This window comes from Rattus norvegicus, chromosome 12 (assembly GCF_021556685.1).
Source record: "Rattus norvegicus strain SHRSP/BbbUtx chromosome 12, alternate assembly SHRSP_T2T, whole genome shotgun sequence".
Classification (NCBI taxonomy): Eukaryota; Metazoa; Chordata; class Mammalia; order Rodentia; family Muridae; genus Rattus; species Rattus norvegicus.
In genome coordinates, this window is record NC_141545.1 from 19,322,257 (window position 1) to 19,346,179 (window position 23,923).

Genomic DNA, 23,923 nt, shown 5'->3' on the forward strand with positions numbered 1-23,923 from the left:
AAACACACGCATGCATTTTAGGAACCCAGCCACCACTTCACACATGACAGGGAGCCACCAGTGCCATGCACACACGCGCGCACACACACGCACACATGCACACATACACGGCCCCACCCCGGTGGCGCTCACATCTGCAGAATCAGCACTTTGCCTCCAAAAGGGTAAACTTGAAAGGTGTAATTCTGTAACGGCTAAATTCCATTTCATTTCAGAAGAACAATGTTACAGCTGCGGGAGATTAGAGAGAAAACCCGCAGATACAGTGAGAACCTGTTCTTTTATTTTAGTTTTCCAAAGACAGGGTGCCGCGGTATTTCTGCTAATGGGATAATAAAAGAAGCCCACAAAAGAACTATAATTGTTCAATAAAACTAAAGTAGGGAATGAAATTTTTTTTAATGGAGAAGAAAAAGATCAAAAGGAAAAGATTAGTAGAACACTATATATTCAATAGTATTTCTGATTCTGTCCAGAGGGAGAGAAAATGGAAATATTTTTCTACTTGTTTCAAAAGGGATTTTCTTTTTCTTTCTTTCTTCTCTCTCTCTCTCTCTCTCTCTCTCTCTCTCTCTCTCTCTCTCTGACAACTCAGCCTTAAGGAGCAAGGCTCGCAGGTGTGCCTAAGGCTTGGCTCTCCTTAGCTCAGCACCCACCACAGGGCCCGGTCTGTTCACCCCAGGAGCTGACAGGATGCTACCACCCTGTGTTTAGGCAAAGGGGCAGCTCTGTCTGACCGGAAGGCTGGCCATACTGTTACTTACTGGTCACATCCAGGTAGGTGTGAGTCTGAATCTCTCCTCCTTCGTTATTGGCAAAGCACTGGAAGATTCCAGAGTCTTCTGGACTCAACTTCTGAATGTGCAGGCCTCCGCTGGGGAGAACTCTATACCGAGGGTTCTGGAGCTTGCTGAGGGGGACAGCATCTTTGTACCACTGGAGGGTGGGAAGAGGAACCCCTGGGTAGGAACAGAGAGAAACATTGCATTCCAGGGGGTCTCTGTAGGCTGGGGGGGGGACTGAATGTCTTCCAAGGCAATCTTCCCATACCACGTCCCATCTATTGGGGACACACCCCTCATCTCACATGAAGAAACCCACACTGAGAGGTCTGAAGAGGAAGAAGAAATGAGCAAGGGCCAGGGGCCCTCCCTACTCTCATCTGAGGGCCCTAGGTTTCCACTCATTTAGAAAGATTTCAACTGCGACTGCCCTTGAATTTAGGATAGGATTGATGTCTCCGAATCTATCCCTGCTTGGAAGGCTGGTCCAGGGTTATTGGGAACTTCTAGATGGGGTTAATGTGGGTGGCACCGCTGCACGGGCTGGGGCCCTTAACTGAACACAAAGGAGGAAACAGGCTGAGTCCTAGTCTTCCCCTCTCTCAACCTCCTGACTGTGAATACAATGTGACCACCACCATCACCTTCCTGATACTCTGCACCCCTGCCATGATGGGCTGAACTCCCATGCTGAGCTGACAGATACTTAGTTACAGCAATGAAGCAAGACCCTAACATAAGGGCAAAATTCGTAACAGGACTTCCCAGGCTGTGAAGATTGGGCAGGTTTGCATGTAAAACTCCTGCCAGGTTCTTAGCAAGGGCTGTGTGGAGAGTGCAGGTACTCATTACCACAGTCAGTGACAAAGCTGGGGCCACTTCAAACACCGCCTCATCAGCAGTGAGCTTATGGATGTCGGTGGCCTTAAGGAAAGTCTGTATGACTGGGGGAGTGACTTACAAGCCTTGGGGACACCCTGATTAAAGGAGGTGAGAGCGTGTGAGGTGTAAGCTTGTGGACACTGAAAAACTTGCTTTGTCCCTAAGACCCTTATGTTGGCAGGAAGTAGGGGTGCAGGAAGCCCCTGTACTCATCCCCCAAGAGCTGAGTAAGCTGACAGCATGACAGGGTACTGGACTAGAAGGACTAGAGGAACAGACAGGCTCAGAACCCAGGTTCCTGCCTAGTTTCCCCCTTCCTTTTGAGTGGTATCTCAGTGAGAAACAAGTCCTGGCTTCCATGTTGAGCATTGAGACAGGTTTACATAACCTAGGTGGTATATAGAAAGTAGGTGTGGACTCCTGGAGCCCTTCTCCGCCATGACAGTAGTCAGTTCACACAGCCCAGGGTTGATGGACCACAGCATTTCAGTGCCTGGGCAACCCAGTCTTGAGTAGGGATCATTTAGAGCCTCCACTCAAACATGTGCAGGGCGAGGGGAAGACAGCTTCCTGCAGAATATCTCTGGCCTTCCTGAAGTTCAAGAGGACCATACCCACCCAGAAATGGAGAACCAGGTGGCAAGAGGCTCCACAGAGAACCAGCCCAGACCCACACGACACTAACAAACTTCAGTGGGCACGGGAACCCAGGGAGATACAAAGAGTTGGTTCTAGAGTTTATATGCCTTTGTTCTCAGTTTCCTTACATTAAAAAAAAAAAAAAGATGTTTTTGTTGGTTCTGAGACAAATGTTGCTACACAGCCAGGTTGGCCTTCTTGCTTCTGCCTCCTAAGTACTGGGATTACAGGCACGTGCCTCCAGGCCTGGCATTATAAAACGGATTAAAGTTTTAAAGAGCACATTTTGCCATGATTCTAATAAGGCTTCCTCAGACCCCTGACTCAATCTCCGGACGTGGGTGTAGAAGGCCCATTTGAATGAATGGAGCTAAAGTTGGGAGCATTTCCAGATGATGTGTTCCCCGGGCAGTCCTTACCCTTAATCACGTTTCCTGTCACCTCTCATTAAATCAGGACAACTTTTTAAAATCCATTTCGAGGTAAAAGCATATGCGATTCATGTAAAACCTCGTAATGGTGACTACATGATGTAGCTCTCCAAGGGTATGCCTCCGCCTCCCCAGCTCCCATGTGGTTTGTCCCACTGCCAGAGTTAAGCAAAAGCTGTAAATCACATGACGGCAGAGCCATGTGGGGAAGACCCGGTCAATACACATTTACAAGTCCGTGCTTAACAGTTTACCCTGCAGGAATTATGCGAAGAGGAGAGCCTTCTCCTGTCAGAGGGAGAAGGTTGAGATCGTCATTTATTGAAGATAATAATTACTACATAGGAGGGTGGGAGTGTTTCTGTTAGGGGTAATTTAATGTCAAGTGGGAACCAGGAGCCCCGCAGTAGTAGCGCATGTAGTAGAGAATGTACTCGTTTCTAAAATACAAACGTCACATAATGCCTCACGCTCAGAGCCACACTTTAGAGGCCGCTGCCCTAGCAGGAAGAGGACAAGGCCACCACAGTATAAAGTGTCTCCTCTCAGCACCTGCTCCATCCCTCTCCATGCTTTGTGGCTGCATTAATAGAGCTGTGGCTGAGGAGAACAGAAACTCAGCATGCTTAGAGAGTGACCATGATGAGGTGACCGGGAGTGGGGACCAGAATCTGCAAGTCCTCTGGTGAAGAGTAGGTGTCATGTAAATCACTGGAGGGGACTTCTGGTCAGAGGCGACCGCATTTACCAAGAGCTGTTGGGAGCCTCTTAGTCCTAGGCATTGATTCTTGGGGGTACCTAAGTGTTATGGCAGGAGCGCGTGCTGGGACACATGCCCATGGACTGGGTATTCGACCTGTGCTGCATTACTGAATGGTCCCAGTACTTGGCGAGCAGCTTCTACATGCCAGACACTTGGTGACAATTTTCTTGTATATAACTTATTTCATCTTGGAGGCTCCAAGTGTAATTCTAAACTGTGCTTTCTCTAATGGAAGGTTTCAACTGTGAATAGAGAGACGACATCTCTCCTGCGAATTAGAACACTCACTAAACTGGTAGTGTGAGAAATATGCCAGTCTGGCCCATTTTTCAGGAAGAGGTGCTTTTAAGGCTCAGCAGAGGGCCAGAGACAAGCAGGAGGCACTGGTCCCCTGTCTCTCCTAGCTAGCTGCTGATACCTGCTTGTCCAGGTGCTCTCAGTTCATCCGAAGGTAGCAGTTGGCCACCACTCAGAAAAGGAGAGAGTCACCAGCCCCAGGACATCCATTAGATAAAAGCTTTTTATCCTGAACCAATTGGATGGGGGAATTTAGGACTTTTTTTCTTCTTCTGCCTTTTCTATAGGCTGATGGCAGGCTTAGCGAGGTCATAAAATAAACTGCTTCACTTTCGCTACTCTGTATGTCCAGCACTCTCATTACCAAGTGAGGGTCATTGTTTCTCACAAAAGCAAAGCTTCCCTTCCAGCCTGTAGTGAGAGGAAGAAAACTGTTTTTTATGATGCCAGATCTAAACAGACAGGAAAAGAACCTTTTCATCTGTACGGGTCTTTGCAATGGATTGCCTTGTAAAGTCAGTGGTGTGTGTGTGTGTGTGTGTGTGTGTGTGTGTGTGTGTGTGTGTGTGTGTGTGCGCGCGCGCGCGCGCGTGCACATGGTGGGAGGGGCAGCGTTATGTAACTCCCTGTGAATCGTATGGTAAGGTTCATGGGCAGGGTAATGGGTACAGTGAGTCGCAGGGAGGAGGGCATGATGACTTGTGGAGCACGAGAGCTGTCCCAGAGCTAAAAGGGCAGAAAGGCAGGAAAAGTTCCTGTTCAAAATCATTAACGATACCTGGGATATAGCTTAGTCGGCAGAATGCTTGCCTAGCACGCACGTTCCGTCCCCGGTACTGCATGCACCACGTGTGGCGGTTTCTACCTTTAATCCCAGCACGCAGACATGAATGTGGGCAGCTCGAGTAAGTACTCAAGGTCAGTCTTGGCTATACAGCACGTTTGAGGCCAGCCTGGGCTCTCTGAGATCCTGCCTTTAAACGTTAATTAATTACCTAACGAATAGTAAAAGAACTCTCCTTTTCTTGAGGATGGATGGATGGATGTGGTCCCCAGTCTTTATCATCTGAAGATGAAGATGGTGTACGGACAGCCATGGTCTTAGGCTCACATACTCTGGGGAACCCAGACCCTGAGGGGAGTCACAGGGTCTTCTGAGTCCTTCCCTTCTTCCCCCTCTCGAGGGTAAGTAGGTATTACATCTTGCCAGCCCTAGGCTGTGTTAGAGACAAACAAGGAAGCAGGTTCTTCACAATGGTGACTTCCTTCAGCAACGTCCCAGGCTGGCTATTGAGCCCTAGTGTCTAATATTCCCAAATGTCATGTTCCCTGTCCCCCTAGAAGGACGTAAATGTTGCTCTGGATAGTCAGGGTCATTGACCACGGGTCCCCATTGGGACTGCCCATACTCACCCATGGCTCGACACGGGATGTCCACGGTTTCTTCCACTTCCCCTAAAATCCGACTCTCTGGCTCAGCGGTGAAATATGGTGGCTCTTTAAACAAGGAGAAGAAAACAACCCCTAAGTAAAGGTATGTTGTAGCCTGAACGTGAAATGCCCTCTCTAGGTGCATGAGCATGTGTACACTCCTGGTTCCCAGATGGTGGCACTGTGGAGGAAGGTTGTGGAACTTTTAAGAGAGGGAGCTGCTGGAGGAAGTGAGAATCTGGGGATGGGCCTTGAGGCATTGTAGCCAGACCTCACTTTCTGCTTATTCTCTGCCTCCAGAGTGTGGATGCAACGCAGAACACCCTGCCTTCTGTTCCCACCACCATGACTTCCCCATCATGGTGGACCTGTGAGTGACATAAACCCTTTCTCCCTTCAGTTGCTTTTGTCTGCAGTTTTAATCACAGCAGTGAGAAAGTAAGTAACCCAAGAAGGATGTCAAGGGCCACCATGTGCACTCTCTGTCACCCGTGGGGTGTGTGTGTGTGTGTGTGTGTGTATGTACATGTGTGTCTGCATATGTGTGTGCCTGGGAGTCTGTGTGTGTGTATGCACATGTGTCTATCTGTGTGTGTATGTGTGTGTATGTATCTGTGTGTGTGTCTCTGTGTGTATGTATGTGTGTGTGTATATCTGTGTGTGTCTATATGTGTCTCTTTGTGTCTGTGTATATGTGTCTCTGTGTGCATGTGTCTGTGTGTGTATCTGAGTGTATGTGTGTGTGTATGCACGTGTGTGTGCCTGGGAATCTGTGTGTGTATGCACGTGTGTCTATCTGTGTGTATGTCTGTGTATATGTGTGTATGTCTGTGTATATGTGTGTATGTATGTGTGTGTCTGTGTATGTGTATGTATGTATCTCTGTATGTTTGTGTGTCTCTGCGTGTATATGTGTGTCTATATGTGTCTCTTTGTGTCTGTGTATGTGTGTCACTGTGTGCATTTGTCTCTGTGTGTATCTGAGTATGTGTGTGTGTATGCACATGTATGTGCATGTGTCAATGTTGTGTGTCTTTTTCAGTTGTTCTTCACTTTATTTTTTGAGACAGCGTCTGTCACAGAATCTGCAGCTCAGCAATTTGGCTAGACTGGAATCCTCCTGTCTCACCCTTCTCTACCCTAGGACCAAGATTACCGATGTATGCTGCCAGGCCTGGCTTTTTATCTGAGTGCCGGGGGCTTGAACTCAGCTCCTCGTGTATGTGTAGCAAGTACTTTATTGACTGAGGCATCGTCCTGGTCCCCAGTCTGAGCTCTCAGGATTGTTCTAACTACATCATCATTAGTCACCATCACTCTCACAAACTCAAACTCGGGGAGCAGCAGGCAGAGGTGATTTATATTCCAAGGTTTCAGAAAGCAAATTACCACTCAGGGCGATGGCTACTTCTCAGTTTATGGGCTTGAAATCATGGAATATCTTAATTCACATTTTAGAAAGGGCATCCCAAGAGCTTCATAAAGGTATATTTACAGCACAGTACTTTATAGGCTAGTTTGTTTCCATATCTAAACTAAACACCACCCATGAGGCATGTTGAATAGCTCTATAACAAGGGGCCAGGTCTATATCACAGAACAGCACAGAACAGCCTATTAACTTGGTTTTTTTAAAGTCTTAGCTGTTCTCCAAAACGTAAATTTAACACTTTGATGGGATGTAAAATAACAATGTGTGTGTGTGTGTGTGTGTGTGTGTGTGTGTGTGTGTGTGTATGTGTGTCTTATAGGGATGGGGACGCGCAGAGACTCTCATTAATCCTTAGCCTGTGTGTGTATGTGTGTGTGTGTGTGTGTGTGTGTGTGTGTGTGTCCTATAGAGGGATGGGCAGAGACTCTCCTTTATCCTTAGCATTAGTGTGTGTGTGTGTGTGTGTGTGTGTGTGTGTGTGTGTCCTATAGGGATGGGGGATGGGCAGAGACTCTCCTTCATCCTTAGCAGGAGGGAAGCTCCTCAGCTTTTCCTTCCCTGGCCTCTCTTCTTGTGTGGGGCAGAGGAAATGGTGGTAGTACTAGGCAATGAGTTTGTTTCCCTAGAGAGTAAGTTGCAACATTTCTCCCAGTTTATTCAGCAGAATCCAGCCGAGGCATGGCCAGGCCTGGGAGCATTAAGGTGGCAGTGATGCTTCATTATCACGATGACAAAGGCTCTTGTGTTCGTTTTCTGCATGATAATTAATTTCTGGAGGCATCTCCCTTTCCTTGCAATGGTGTTAAATGTGGATAATAAGGCTTGCCTAGCTTGACCTACCTTAAGAAAAAACCCCTCTAACCAGGGTAGGACCTAAAGAAGGACCCAGAGATAAAAACAAATTCCAAGAAGAAAAGACTGAAGGTTTCTGAATGGGCAGAAAGTGTGCATCGACTCTGCAATTACTCGGGCCTCTTGAGCAGGAGCCCCGCCCCAACTACCCACGTGCACTGTGGAGGTGGCTGTAGACTCCCTAGACGGAAGCAAAACCCTCTGGTAAGGGTTTTGTGTGCACAGACCTGGCCCGGAGACGAGCCGTGGAGATTTGAAGTCTTCCGTTTCTTTGTTGGTCTTTGCACACACATACAGTCCCTGCCCAGCCGCGTCTCTCTAATCAATAGAAATGCAAGCAGCACTATTTATGTTCCAACTCCACAGCCGTACAGCCTGTCAAGGACCTTACGCACGGGTCACGGCCCGCGTTCATCAGTGGATGCTAAATTCAATAGCTACCATCATGTTCTGATTAAAGGGGTGTGAGGGCAAAAGGGGAAAAATTAAGTTAAATATCAACATTTGCTCGTGATTAATTACAGTTTCCACTTCCCTCAGTCAAACATTCTATTTTTAGATAACCGCAAAGTCCCAGGCAGTTGTGAGTCATAATGTGGGAGAAGCGCGTATATCTTTTCCTCAGTTTACCCTGTGGAACTCTGTCCTCTTAGGATCGCAGCTACAACCACCTTCATCAAAGCCCTTGTGACTTCCCTGGGAGACCCTCACATGCCTGTTGACATTCTCTCATAGAAGGAGGCACGTAAGGTCCTTTAGACCCTTATCTGAGATTTCAGCCACTCCCTCCTGCACCTTGCAACTCACTGTGCATAATTTTGCCCCAGCTAAACATGGTTGCCAGGTTGAGGGAGGTGCCGGAGTACAGACCAGATGGAAAGTTAATGGAAGAGGAAACTCCATTTGTGTAGCCCGTAGGGGAGTCGTCATCCACAATAGAATGCTTTTTGGGGTTAACTGTGCTTCTGTAAATGACCCCTCACGTGTGCCCTACAAGTAACCTGGAAGCTCACTGGTTCATTGAGCTAGACTTTTTTGCAGTGTTGCCTTGGGGTATATAGATCTTGTTTATGTCTTCCTGGGTCTGGGTCTACACTAAATGCTCTACTGGTCATGCCAACCTATACTAAGTCCAACTACAGGGTGTCACTCACGTGATCAACGGAGTTTATCTTTACTGCACCTTCATGCTTCTGCTTGTGTGTGCATTGCACATGTGTTTTGTTCCATGCACAGTAATCTCACATGCAGGGCTGTGTGTCCATACTGTATTGGAACACAGAATGGTCTTTCATCTTGAAGATGTCATCCACCTCTAGCCCCTGTACCTAGCCCTGGACCAATCCCCTACTTACATTAGTTTTTCATTTCAAGAATGTTATGTAAGCAGTATTGGGAGCGGCTGTCCTCATTCTGTGTAATTCCCTTGAGATGTGTCCAATAGGAGACACACTTGAGATCATATAGCAGTCCTACAGATGCCCAGCACCTCTAGGGCCTTAGTGGAATGTCCCACCTCCGTGAGCTCATATATTTGAATGCTTGGTCTCCATTTGATGGAACTGTTTGGGAAGGATTAAGAGGTGTGGCCTTGTAAGAGGAGGCGGGTCTCTGAGGGCAGGCTCTGAGGTTTCAAAAGCCTCCCTCACCTCCAATTGGTTCTCTCTGCCTTGTGTTTTTAGGTGAGGATGTAAGTAAGCTTGAGATACTTCTCTAGTGCTATGGATGCTTGCTACCACATTCCCTGCCACGAAAGACTCATCCTCTGAAATTGTAAGCCCACCAACAAATTCTTTTTTTTAAAAAAAAGAATAAGTTGTCTTGGTCATGGTATCTTATCGTGGCCATAAAAATTTTACTAAGAGGCTCAGGTGCCCTTTATATTCTTGGCTTCTGAGGAGTGCACAGGGATAGAGACAATGACATGCATGAGGGGATGTCACTCACCACAAGCAGAGGCCAGGTAGGTGTGGTGCACAGCACACAGTCAGGCAGATATTCCACCTCCCTACTTACAGCACCTTTCTCACCCATGTGCGGAAGGGTGGTCTGGAGGCATCAGGAAACTTTGTGATGCTTCAGAGATCCCTGTTACAGCTTGTTCCTGCAAGCCTGCCAGGTAGGTGAGCTGACACGCTAGGTGTTAAAGTCACCACAGTGACACTGCCTGCTTCATGGAGCTTCCTCCCTGCCACACATGAGCCACAGTCTCTCTTTGTGGGCCCTTCACACCAACCCGACTCAACAGGGACTCTTGAGGCTCTTGCTTGTCTTCGCATTGTCTACAGGATGAGGACAGTGGGACACTTTCACTGTGGGCACTTCCAGCTGAGCTACAGAGATACTCTGAGGACAGTCATCTAAGGCATGTTCCTTTTTACCACTTGATCTTCCAAGGGCAGCTGGGTGAGTCTGCGTTTTGGCAAATGGGAGGCTCTTCGAGAGGCGAGAGTACTCGGTTGGCACAGGCCTGCACTGGACCGTTAAATATCGACCACAGCTGCGGCCAATAAAACCAAGGATAGAAATGGGAACTTCCAACTTTAGAAATAAGACGAAGACATCAGGAGAGTCTTTTTGCCCTGGGTGAAATCAGAGCTTAGACAAAGCCAGCACAGGCTGAATGCCCTCCAGATGGCCCAGCTGCAGTGTCAGACCCAGAGCTAGGGCCCCTCCAAGTAGTCCCAAACTGGGGCCTTGAGTGAAGGGGCTTGAAGCAGAGGTTCTGGCTTACAGAGCCAGCCTCAGTGGAGGTGGTTAATGCATACCCAGGCCATGTTGTACAGCCCTTAGGCTTGGTGGTGGATCTGGACAGAGTTACATTTCCTACATTGGCTTCCCATCCCTCTAGAGGCCCAGCTCTGCTGCTGTGCTATGCCTTGGGCTGTAGTCACTGTCCACACTGGGAGCCTTGTCCACTGGAGTGGGCGGAATGGTTCCCGAGGATGTGTACACCAGATCCCCTGGAACCTGTGTGCTCTGTAACTGACAGGATGGGCTCTACGAGGGGGATAAAGGTCATCAATCTTAAAACGGAGACAATGGGAGAGCAGGGTTAGCTGCGTGGCAGGGTCTAACGGCATGAGACCAAACAGTAGAGGACTTTCTCACGAGAAAGCAGGAGAGGCGAGAGGCAGGGCAGAGATGTGAAGATGGAAGGACTGGAGGAAGAGAAGAGAAAGGAGGAAAGTGGAGAGGAGAAGGGAGAAGGGGAGGAAGAAAGGAAGAGAAAAAGGAGGGGGAAAGACAGATGGTATAAAGGAGAGGTGGGGAAGGGAAGGATGGATGGAAGGGACAGGAGGAGGAATTGAGAGGAGAGGGAGGGAAGGAGAGAGAGAGGGACATAAACATCTACTAGGCTGCAGAATGGCTGCTCATCTGTGACACTGTACCAGCCACTATGAGTGGCTTCGTTTTAAAATTCGGATTTTGGAATTTTCAATTGATCTGTGTTCAGGGAGTCAGATGGAGTTCTCTGTGTTGGTTGTTGTGTTGGTCAGTCTTCAATGTCTGCTTGATTGGATTTACAAACACCATGGATGGAAACACACCTCTAGGAGTGTCTTCGAGGGTGTTTCCAGAAAGGTTTCATTGAAGAGAGAAGATTGCCCTCCCCTAGTGTGGGCCGTGGGCTCAGATTTAAAGCAAGCCGAGCACCAGCGTTCATCACTCTCTGCTTCCTGACTGAGGACGCCACAGGACCAGCCACCGCATGCTCCTCCTGCCGTGCCTTCCCCACCAGGATGGGCCTTTCAAGTGAGAGCAAAAGCAATAGGCTGTCCTCCCTAAGTTACTTTTGTCTGTTATTGTCACAACAATGAGAAAAGACACCAACACAGCCACTCTCGGCTCCTAGGACCAGGGTGGGTGTGAAGGAGCTCGGTGCACACTGGTGGGGGTGGGCACAGAGCAGCTGTGGCTCCTGTAGGACACACTGAATCTGTCAGTCAGAAGGAAAAGATGTACGACAGTCCCCCACAGTGATCCAGATGCTATAATTGGTAAGAGTCACTGGCCTAGTTTCATTTCTGTTGCTGTGATAGAACACCCTGGTAAAAAGCAACTTAGGGAAGACAGGGTTTATTTTAGCCCACACTTCTAGGTTGTGGTCCACCATGACAAAGAACTGATGGCCGGAGACTTAAAGCAGCCAGTTGTGTCATAGCTATGGTCAAACCCAGAGACAACAATCGCATGCACTCTTGGTACTTAACTTGCTTTCTCCACAGTCCAGGGCCCAGAGTCAAGGAATGGTGCTGCCGCTTTAGGATGGGTCTTCCTGCATCCATTAGCTTAATTAAGACAATCCCTGACAGGGATACCTGCAGGCCAACCAGAACTAGACAGCCCCTTGCTGAGACTCTTCCCAGGTGACACTAGAGTGTGTCACATTGACAGTGAAAGCTAGCCATCACAGTCACCGTCCTTCGTTTTATCCTGACCAGAGCACCGATGCCTCCAAGGATGGCGAGAGAATCATGGCTCTTAGTATGAAAAGAGCGTGATGCACGCACTCACTAATATGACGTATATACTCACCGATGTGACACACACACTCACTAATGTGACTTATACACTCACTAGCCAGCACAGTGCAACAATGCTATGACAGAGTCATGCTAATGGCACGAAGCTACCCTTCCAGCATATCTATGGTGAGCTTGCTTCGTCGACTCTTCCTTGTGTGGGCCAGTAGCCTTATCTACCACCTCTCCGTGCCTGGGATCAGAACCAAGGCCAAAAATACCAAAGACACTCATTACAGGGCAGTCACCAGGTACCCGTGCAGTCAGAAGTGAAACCTAAAGCCTATGCTTGTATCAACCTGTAACATACCTTGCTGTCGCGTGCAGACTGCTACAGGGCACAGCTGAGACTCTTGCCCAGTGACTTCTGGGAGCCTCTCAAGGGACACCTAGTGTCATTGACAGGTAAGCTTGTCAGTTAAAGGGTGGATGTCCAAGGTCAGTCACAGACAGCTGCTCACAGCCTGAGGGGACCCATACAGGGTTTGCCTCTAACAAAGCTGGCCCCATTCACTGGATGCAGAAGTAGAGGCTGTGCTTGGGAGAGCAAGGCCCATAGCACGCTCTATCCAGCACAGAACTGCACCCTCAGTCGCAAAGCTCAGTCTGTCAGCAGACGTGGGCTGGAGCTTTTCCTCGGGGCAGCACTCCCCCCTCCCCCAACCAGGGTAAGCAAAGATGCCTGGAAGACGCCACCAAGAAGGAGAAGGCGGTGGCAGAGCAGGAGGTCAAACACCATAGGGAGGCAGGGGCCGTGTTACACAGTAGCCTCTGAGTGTCAGCGCAATGGCTTAGAGTCTGGTCAGCAGGGAGATGTCATAGCAGAGGGCAGGGGGAGAGGAGGCCAGTCCTCAGGACAGCAGGACAAGTGAGCAGTGATGAGGTCAGGGGACGGGCCTCAGGGCTCTGCAGGATGGGTGCCAGGCACCTTCTCGTGACCAGAGCTTGGAGTCCTGTTTAGACCACAGGAATTGAGCAATTCGGCTGGGAGCTGACAGGCAGGGCAAACAGCGGCCGCCGTCTGTCTCGTCTCATCACTGTGAAACATCCGTAATTGGAGGGCGACTCCTTTCGCTTCCATTCATCTGCATGCTCATATCAATAGCTCTCTGCCCGGCTCTGCTGGTGACAGCCTGGGAGATTGGTCACGCTTCCCCAGGATCCCTCCCTGATGTGGTGGCCAGGCTTGGTGACAATCCCTGAGTCCTTTGAATCAACAGAAATGCTTTCTTTGGGGTTTTCTCCAGTGTGACCCAACCACAAAATTCCACCTGTCACAACAACTTCTAAACAAAAGGGGACTGAAGTCAACCTTATTGGGACAGAAAGCACTGGGGACAAGGGGTGGCTCAGCAGTGAAGAACTCAACGCAGAAGCATGGGGACCTGGGCATGCGCCCTTAGCACACATGATGGCGTGCCCCTGAAGCTTTAGCACTGAGGAATGAGGAGGGTAGAGAGCTGGATGGCCAGTCAGCCTAGATGAAGGGCAAGCTACAGGTTCAGGGAAAGACCCCGGCTCAAAAAATATGGGAGATGGTTCAGCGGTTAGAAGCACTGACTGCTCTTCCAGAGGTCCTGAGTTCAAATCCCAGCAACCACATGGTGGCTCACAACCATCTGTGATGGGATCTGATGCCCTCTTCTTGTGTGTTTGAAGACAGCTACAATGTACTCATATATAATAAATAAATAAAATCTTAAAAAAAGGAGTAGTAACTGTTTAAGCAGAGGACCCAAGTTCAGGTCCAAGCACCCCCATCAGGAGGCTCACGCCTGCCTTTGGCTTCAGCTCCAGGGGAGCCAACACTCTCTCTGGGTCTATGCAGGCAGCTGTAAATACACACACACACACACACACACACACACACACACTTTTTAAATCTCAAAAATAAGGTTAAGAGTGACTGAGGGGAGGCACTCAATGTCAACATATATACGAACCTGTGCGCGCACACACACACACACACACACACACACACACACACACACACACACATCTATACACAAAAGAATGGGAGCATGTTCCCAAACCTTTAAAAGCCAGAACATGAAGGATGGTGAGTGCTAGACGCAAAAAACGATTCTGATATGAATTCGAGATCCAAGTTAGGATGATAGATTTAAATACTTGAGGAAGGAATGGTGTTAGAGGTAAACATTTCCAGTTTATAGGGAGATAAATTTCCTCCCTTGTTTAAATTACCTTAACATGTTTTTTAACACAATACAGTCCTGTCTCCCAGAGATTTACACATCACAAATTTTAATTTTGGTTCAATCTGTAATGGGCTGTGCTCAGACAGCCATAGATCAAGCCTGTGAAGTCTCTACTGAGAATGGGATAGACTTTTCACATCTATATCTAACACTGTCATCCAGAGGAGAGCTCAGGCCCTCAGGTGGGATCAGCAGTGATTGGCGACTCTGCCCTGTGGCTCTGATTCTCTGATCGCCCTCATGACCTGTTCCAGAGGTTGCCCATGGGCTGTACGTAGCGGAGTCACAGGGAGAGCACAGAGCCCTCTCCTGATGGCTGACAGACAGGAGACTGCTCAGGGCAACTGCTCGTATGCAATGCTCCTCGGTGCTGGCTAATTTCATGGCAATCTATCTGCATTTTCTTTTCTTATTTTGCAAAATGGCCAACCACAAAAAAAAATGTATTATCGAAGGAGAGATTCTCCGAGAGACCCTTTTTTCCCCCTCTCCATTTCAATGCCTCTCATTTCCAATAAGCGATGGAGTGAAGCTGTCTTTGAGGCACTCTCTGTCAGCAGTGGCTTCTACTGAGGACTCACAGGTCAGCAGGACAGCAGCTGCAGCCATTTTAAGAACAAGCTCGTGACCATGCAGGCAGCTGGGAAAATCAAGTGCGGGTACTCGCCTCCCAATAGGATGCGCCCAGATCATAATACTGTGCTAAGCTTACAACTGCCTCAGCCACAGCCCAAGCCATGCTTCCACGACTGTGATCTTCCAGTATTAGCGTATTAACTTTATCTGCCCTCCCCACCACCAGGTCACACTTGGTCTGGTTTTTTTAAAAAAATGATTACTGTTCTTACATTTCAGTTCAACCAAAGGTAACAGCCAGCAGTCTCCATTCCCTTCTGAGTTGAACATTACATAGGCCGACTTCTGAGTACAGGTCGTGAAAGCCAGGGAGAGTTAGGGAGAAGTCTGGGGCCAAAGAAAGGCCGGAAGAGGCAGGCGATGGTTGCGATGAGGACAGTCCCCAACCTGCACTCCCAAGCTTTAAGGTGGCAGGTGATCATGGTCTGAGGGAGAGCTGCCTCCCCCCAACTGTGTGCTCCCATTTCCAATGTCTGCTCCCCAGGTGGCGGTGCTGTTTTGGGACACTTCAGAACTTTTGGAGTCTGGTTATACGGGACAGAGCTTCCAGGGTTATAATCTAGCAGAGATCTGGGCCAAGATCTTAGGGGTTGCAAGGTCTCACTGCACAGACGAAGCCAGACCATCCGCCATGCCTTCCCCACCACAGAGGACTGCAGTTGTAAACTAAAGTAAGTTCGTCCTGTCTTGGGGCGTTTCTAGCGGGCGCTCTGTCATGGGGATGAGAAAAGTAAGAAGTACAACTGTGTTTGGAAGGTACTAGAGACGTTCCTACTTTGGTCCTATAACACAAATCTTGGGGTTAACGTGGGATTAACTTGGAAGATAAGCTCTACCACACCACCATTTGCCTCACTAAAAATAAGGTCAGTGTGGCTCAAGGAGATGGTAGGGCTGTAAAAGGTGTGCTCAGCCGAGCCTGGACACCTGAGTTTGATCCCCATGTATCCATGGTGGAAGGAGAGAACTGACTCTCACAAGTCGCCCTCTGACCTGCCACATCTTGTGGCAATGGGAGCATCTCCTCTCCAAAGGTACATATGCAATCAATCAACTGATCAATTGATGTCATTAAAAATAAAGGTCAGTGGGGACTGAGGAGACAACTCAGTAGTGCACTCACCCAGAAGCTTGAGGACCTGCTGCAGCCACATAAAAAGTCAGGGGCAGCAGTAGATCGTCTGTAACCCCAGGGCTGTGGGTGGAGGCAGGTGGATCCCGAGAGCTGGCTGTGTAGCCAGTCAGTCTAGCCAAAATGACAAGCTATTGGTCCTAGAGAGACCCTATTTCAAAAAAGTTAGCAGGAGGATAACAGAGGAGAGTCACCCGATGTCAGCCTCTGGCCTCCACGTCTGTCTACAGAGGTGGCACACATGCACAGACACCTCAAGTCAGGGGGATGCACGGCAGCTCTCCCGGAGCTGTGAGAATGGAGAGCTACCTGAGGGTACAGCCAGCACCACTGCTTCTCTGAGCATTACCTATGATGGAAAGGAAGGCTTTGGCCCTGGCTGGCTCAAATGCGCTCCCCCGGAGTGTCGCCTCGCACACGTACATCCCGGTGTCTGCTGATGTCGGGTTGATGATGGTAAGGCGCCTCCCATAGCTGTGCAGTCCACTTGTGAGTCGAACTCCGTTTCTCTTCCAGTGCACACTCAGCTCCTCCACGGGCCTGCGGGAGAGCGGAAGGGCACCGGTGACAGCGAGCGGTCACGTGGACGGCAGTAATAATAATTTCGGGCATTCAGTGCGAGAGCTGGACAAAGCGAATTCTGCCAGGAGCCATGGCAGGTTGAACAATGGACATTTAAAAATCAATCCACTCCCTCACGGCTCCCCTCAACGAGACATTCTGCTCAAGGGCTATTGAGCAAGGATAGCTAATTGCAGCGGCAATGGACCATACTTGCTAATGATTCTATTTGCCCGGGAAAAGAATGCTTAAAATAAATACTGCTAGGGGACCCACAGATACATGGGAGGTGTGGCCACCTAAACTTCAGCCTAGAGTGACCAGGAAGAAGGCAGGGTGTGCCTGGACTAGAAGGGCAGGAGGAACTAGCTTTCCTTGACTGCTCCGGGCTTTGGCTTGTCTCTCCCCTACAGCTTGAGTCGTTGTTGCTGAGGTGATCTCTCCATCACCAGGAGCTAAACGGAAAAGCTCCACGCACCGCAGAAGACGGTGGGAGGAAGTATCCAGCATGAGGTCCCTGCATTCCCTGATGCGTGACATGCGGCAATCTGAAGTGTGGAGCTCATACACTGCTCTCCGCATCACTGTCTCTCCACAGGAGGATATCCAGGTTCTTTCTCTTTTATCTGCGTGTGTGAGTGGACACGTGTATATGCCCGTACCTGAGAGGCTAGAGGTAGGTCAATGTGGACACCTTTTTCACCCCTTGCTACCTTAGTTTTTGAGATGGGGTCTCTCACTAACCTGCCGCTTGATGTAGAGGCCAGACTAGCTGGACCACAGACCCCCAGGGCTCCTCCCGTGTCTGTCCCTCCAATGTTAGGATTACAGGAGTAAGACACCGCATCCAGCTTTACATGGGTTCTGGGGAGCGGAACTCGGGTGCTCGTGCTTGCGCATCAAGTATTTTACTGACCAAGCCATCGCCTGGGCCTCTCGTCCAGGTTCTGTGTCCTTTATTTGAGATGCCCAGCCTTCATACATTCTTTGCATTTTGGGGTTTCCCCCTCTGGGGTATTTGTATATTCGAGGTGAGATTGCACAGGGACGGGACCCAGGTCTGAACATGAAATCCAATCTCTAGTTTGCACACTTAGCCCGAAGGGAATCCAACACTAGATTCAGTCTTAGTGCATCTGTGTTTTGACCCATTAGACACACGAGGTCGGGTTGGAATTTCCCACTGCAGCTTCACTCCAAGGCTCTAAGGCCCAGGTTTTGAAGTATTTCAGGGCCCAGGTTTTCAGATGTCGGATGCCCCACCTGAGTTCCCACGCCCGGAGCGCACCCTGTACCTGGCATTGGCTATGCACTCCAAGGTAGTCTCACTGGACCCTGCTACCACACTTCTGTTGCCTGGGGCAACCACGATGACGGGGGCCATGGCCTCCTGGGTGCCAGTATCTCCTGTGGCAGAGAAAACAAAACATTCATGGAACTGTCCTCCGAATGGAAGACGGGGTGATGGGGGAAGGACGGAAAAGGACAAAACTCAGAACCTTATGGCTTACTAGGACCCCTCAAGGGAACCCAGAGTGTGATATTTTTACACCACCCCTGGCGTGTGATGGAGTCTAGGCACAGCAGGCTTGTCTGCTGGCCACCTGTCACCACCGGGCACTTGTGCAGCCGCAAGCCTTTAGGGACTTGGCGTTTTCCAAAATGCTTCCCTTTATTCTTTTCCATTGATCTAAGCATTTGTTTATTGAAATCACCTGGCATACCCACTGTGGCAGTTAATCTTAATTGTTAATCTAATGAGATTTATAATTACCATGGAAACAAACCACGAGGCGTGTTGGTGAGAGGGTTTACTAGAATAGGCTGAGTGAAGTGGGAGGACCCGCCCTGAATGTAGATGGCACCAGGCATGGCTGGGACTCAGGGCTGAACACAAACGAGGGAGTGAGTGGAGCACCAGCATTCAGTCTGCGTCCTGCCGGTGCAGGCTCCTCCCACCATGCTTCCCCAATCAGGACGGACTTTCACCCTCAAACTGTGAGCCAGAGTCAACCCTTGCTCCCATAAGTCGCCTTTGTCAGACATTGTGTCACAGACAGAAAAATAGCTAACACATCCACTATTTTCTAATCAGGTCAACTGGACATACATGTCATGGGTCAGGAACTCCATTAGGCACAAGGGTTAGGCACAGAATCAGCCCCAGTGACTCCCTGGGTGAATGCATTCAGTTATCCCAGGGTTCGTTTTCTCTGCAGTCACCCCTGCCGCTTTGCTTTTCTGCCACATGAATACCGAGAGCCCATCTCTTAAGTATCAAACTATAAATAATTTGAGTTCACACTTATAGACAAGAAGGAGAAAGATCTATGCAATTTTTTCTGCTTTTCCCTTAAAATACAGCTAGCGCCAAAATTAAACTACCTACAGCAACTCTACTAACTCTAGGGGAAATCAAAACCAAGCGTTTATAGGGTAGGGACTTCAACACAGGGTGTGTATGTACGAAACCAGGAATAAAAACAAATTTAAATGACTAAGAGCAAGATGCCCTCTTTGGTCCCTCACAAGGAACAGCCAGCATGTGGACAGTAGACTGACAGCCACGGGGAGTGCTGTCTGGTGTTGCTTGCTCTCAGAGAAACTGGTTTTATATTAGAGATGCATTTAAATGACAAAGCGGTGGGGAGAGATGGACGGGGGAGTTGGCTATGTCAGTGAAGGGTTTGTTGGGAAGCTCAGGATCCGAGTTTGGTCCCCAGTCCCATGTTGGGAAGCCATGTGTGGTGGTGAATGCATCTGATCTCAAGGAGGAACTCTTGGGATTAGAACCTGGGCCTCTTCGGTAAGAGGGTCAGCCTGGTCTACCTGGAGGTTCAAGGACAATGAGAGATGCTGTCTCTCTTTAAAAGAGGGAGGGGGGAAGTGGATGGTGCCCGAAAAATGATACTCTAAAGTTGTCTTCTGGATTCTACATACATGCACACACATATGCACTTTCACACATATGTGTTAGCATGTTCACCTGCACATACACACACACACACGCTCACACACACAGTCATACACACGCTCACACACACACACTCATACACACACTCACACACACACTCATACACACACTCACACACACTCTCACAGCCACACACACACATACACACACACACACACGCACACAGTACTGAAAGAGGATCTCATGTTCAAGGCTAGCCTAGGCTACAAAGTAAGACCTTACCTCCAAAACAAAAACTAAATTAATCTATCAGTAATAAGGGAGGGATTGGGTTGTTAGCTCAGAAAATAAAGTGATTGATATTCAAGTAGGAAGACCTAAGTGTGTGTCCCCAGCATCCATGTGAAAAGCTGGATGAACCCCTAGAATCCCAGCATCAGGGAGGTAGAGGCAGGAGGATATTTGGGGTGTGCTAGCCAGCTTGTCTGGCTAAATTGGTGAGATCTGGCTTGATGAGAGAACCCTATCTCAAAAATCAGGTGGGGGATGATTCAGAAAAACATTTGACATTAATTTCCAAATGCACAGACACACATAGGCACATTCCCACCCCTGCTCATGTGCATAGACATATTAGCACTTGACACACATATGTACAAAAAGATCAGCAAATATATTTCCTCAAACATATACATTGATTTAATGATGGGAGGTTTATTTTCACACACCTTAGGTTTCTGGAGAGCATGTAGCAGCCCTGGCCTTCCCCAAACCATAGGCCCCTGTAGTTCCCTCTCTCTGGGACTCCCCTGGGGACTTCCTGTCTGATGCCCTCCCTTAGAAACTTCAGGGATGGCTCACCAGACGTCAGACTGTCACCAGGGCTGGCGTGTATATACACTATATGGCAGTCTGAGGCGCACACGGCTTGTCACCTGTGAGAGCGGCTGATGAGGAGAAACGACACAGGGAGCTAATATTTGCAAATGGTGATGAGGAGTGAGGGAGAGCAGCAGCTGGAGCCGAGAGGTCAGTGAGCAGCGTGCTCACATGCCATTAATCACCGGGGGACGATGGTCCCAGATGGAACCTCTCTTGCCCAGGCTGACCCGACTGACCCTTAGGGGACAATGCACTGTCACTGAGCAGAGATGGACATCTTTCATAAGACCGGCTGTGCCTGCTTGCAAATCTCAACGGGGCTTGTTGACTGTTCAATTCCCTCCTAGAGGTGGGGAAGATCGTGGGGCCCTCTTCTGGGTATCCAGGACCCCACCTCCTAGCCTGCTGTATGTTATTCTGTCCCAATTGTATACAACCTTAGGGTTGGGATGTGTGGGGGAGCTAGAGTATATAGATTGGGGGAGACTAGGAGAAGGGAGTTCCATCTACGCAGCCTCAGGAAAGCCTTCATCTACATGGGGTACACTGTCCAGTGCAGCTGTCCCTCTCCAATCTTCTGTATGTGAGCTCTCAATGTGAGCTTTAATTTGTCATTGGACCTTTGTCAGGAGGAGGGTATGGGCATGGGCAAGTTCCCAACCCTACCGGGACAAACATCTTAAAGAGCATTCGCTTGATGCTACCAGGTGACTGACAGGCGTTACCAGGTGACAGGCGTTACCAGGTGACAGGCGTTACCAGGTGACAGGCGTGACAGAAGCCCCTTCCGTCCTGGGTTCGCGGGGATGCAGACCGTTCTCTGGGCATCTTACTCTAAGCACAAATAAACCTGCTAATACAGGGGACCCTCTCCAGACAGAGACAAAGAATCAGTGGTGGGACGTGCTTCGTTCAAGGTCACCAGCTGTGAGTCTGTTCTCTATGGGGTCCCCAGCCCCCCAACTCCTTCATTCTTTCAGGTGATGCCGCAATCACACAGGACACCAGTGAGAAAAGACGGAGAAAGGTTAGCGTGACCTGTGCAAGCATCCACAGCCAGGTCAAAGCAAGGCCTGAGGAAACGCTGATTGCGAAGCCCACATGGTCATTATTGCAACTGTAAAACAATGCAACATAATTGTGCATGAGTAATGGGAATCCAGATACCCCGACAGCACGGAGAGTGCTCATTATAGCACGTTGTTCCGACAGGCTTTCTTCCTGTGGCAGGATGCTTTCAGTTTGCTTTGCTTTGTCTTTTATTTTATCGTTTTATCGAGACAGTCTCTCATGTAGCCCAGGCTGCTTTTGAACTCTGAGATGATGTGCCGTCTAATTTTGGTTGTCATCTTGACCCATCTTGGAAGAAGGGACCTCAATAAAGGATTGCCTCCATCAGATTGGCTCTGGGATATGACTTCTAGTTGACACAGGAAGACCCAGCCCACTGCGGGCGGTGCCATCCCTAGGTAGGCGGACCTGAGCTGTGTAAGAAATGTAGCTGACAGTGATCCTGGGAGCAAGCCAGTGAGTGGCCTTCCTCCATGGCTCCTGCTCCAGTTCTTGCCCTGACTTTCCCCAGCAATGAACTGTGATTGTGATATATTAGCCAAAGAAACCCTTTCTTCCCTAAACTGCTTTGTGCTGCAGTGCTTATCACAGTAACAGGAAGCTTAATAGAACGGATGACTCTGAGCTTCTAATCTTTTGCCTCCATCTCTCCAGTGCTGGGATTACAGGCATATGCTGCCATGCCTGGTTTTAGGTGGTACTGGGAACAGAAAGAACCCAGGGCCCCAGGAACAGCAGGTAAGCCCTCTACCAACTGAACTACACCACCAACTCTACCTCGGACGTCTAATTAAAGTGTATACATACAAGTTTAACAAGACGGAACAACTCTCCCCTTCCTGACCAAGGGCCATCTTTTCAAAACCATTTTAGGAATTTAATGTTATGCACCCATTGTTAGTCTCGATTCAGCAACCTCAAACATTAATAATTAACATTCTATGTGGCCAATGAGCCTTGAGCACACATCACTTCACACACCACACATCCTCTCAGATAGTGTTTTTAGTTCTTTCGAAATTTACATGTGGGTTGTTCCTCACGTGAAGTTTATGCCCTGGTTGTGGGAGTACATGATGAGTTCTCTCTCTCTCCCTCCCTCCCTCCCTCCCTCTCCCTCCCCGCCCCTTCTCTCTCTCTTTCCGTATATGAGTTACTTACCATATTAAGTATACTAAAACACACACACATATATACAAACTTAAATTTCTATATAGTTAATACACATATATTTGCTCTTGAAAAGCAAGGCAACTAGAAACTCCAGGAAAACCAAACATCTATATAAAATAGAAGCTTGAGCTTTAAATACTGTATAGGCATGAAGCAGTCATCTCTGCTTAGCAAAGGCAGTATGAATACTATATATATATATATGTATATATGTATATATGTATATATATATCTATCTCAATTTTCACTAATAATTACACAATCAGTAATCAGTAGTCAGACTGACGAGAAAGATGCAACCATAACCATGGGACAGGGTGTGAATGTCATTTGTCTCAATGGTGGACATGGAGAACAAGTTGGGAGAGCAAGAGGTGGCTTCCTTTCCCATAATGCAATAGGGAAGAGTCAAGCTTTGTTCCCAGTAGGCCATGAAATAAAGGTATGTGAGCATGCATACAACACACACACACACACACACACATACACACTCACACACACACTCTCACACATACACACACATACACACTCACTCACACACATACACACACATACAAACACACTCACACACATACACACACATACACACTCACTCACACACATACACACACATACAAACACACTCACACACACTCTCTCACACACTCACCTACACATACACTGACACACACACTCTCACACACACACACACACTCACACATACAAACACACTCACATACACATATACACACACTCTCTCACACACACACACTCACACACATACCCATACACTCTCACACACATACACACACTCACATACTCACATACACATACACACACACTCTCTCACATATATACACACACTCACATACACATGTACACACATACATACATACACACACTCTCACACACACACACTTACATACATACACACTCACACACACATACACACACTCTCACACACATAAAGACACACACATATACACACATATACACTCACTCACACACACAGACACTCACTTACACACACATACACACACACACCATTTTTGTAACTTTAAAATACAGCTTTTCCTTCTCTCTATGTTTATCTCTAGGGTTGCGTATAGAGAGCTAAAATAAGCTTTACAAAGTGAATGTATTTGATTTCTCTCTTTTCTCTTTGTGGTATGGGGGCTTGAACCTAGGCCTACTGCATTCTAGGCAAGGGCTCTGCAGTTTAGCTACACTCTCAGTCCCTCTAGTCAAGATTCAAGTCAAGCACGCTACCATGGAGTTACACTCTCAATCTTTCCGCTTTTTACTTTGAGAAAAGGTCACA

The 23,923-nt window shown here is 48.5% G+C and overlaps 1 protein-coding gene across 1 annotated transcript in view; it reads right to left on the bottom strand.

The window, feature by feature from the left end:
• Sdk1 (sidekick cell adhesion molecule 1) overlaps positions 1-23,923 on the bottom strand; it is a 983,759-nt gene that overhangs the window by 263,260 nt on the left and 696,576 nt on the right. The window contains 4 exon segments of the mRNA NM_001447264.1: positions 765-959; positions 5,208-5,291; positions 16,372-16,562; positions 17,879-17,990. Of these exon segments, the coding sequence (NP_001434193.1) occupies positions 765-959; positions 5,208-5,291; positions 16,372-16,562; positions 17,879-17,990 (582 nt within the window).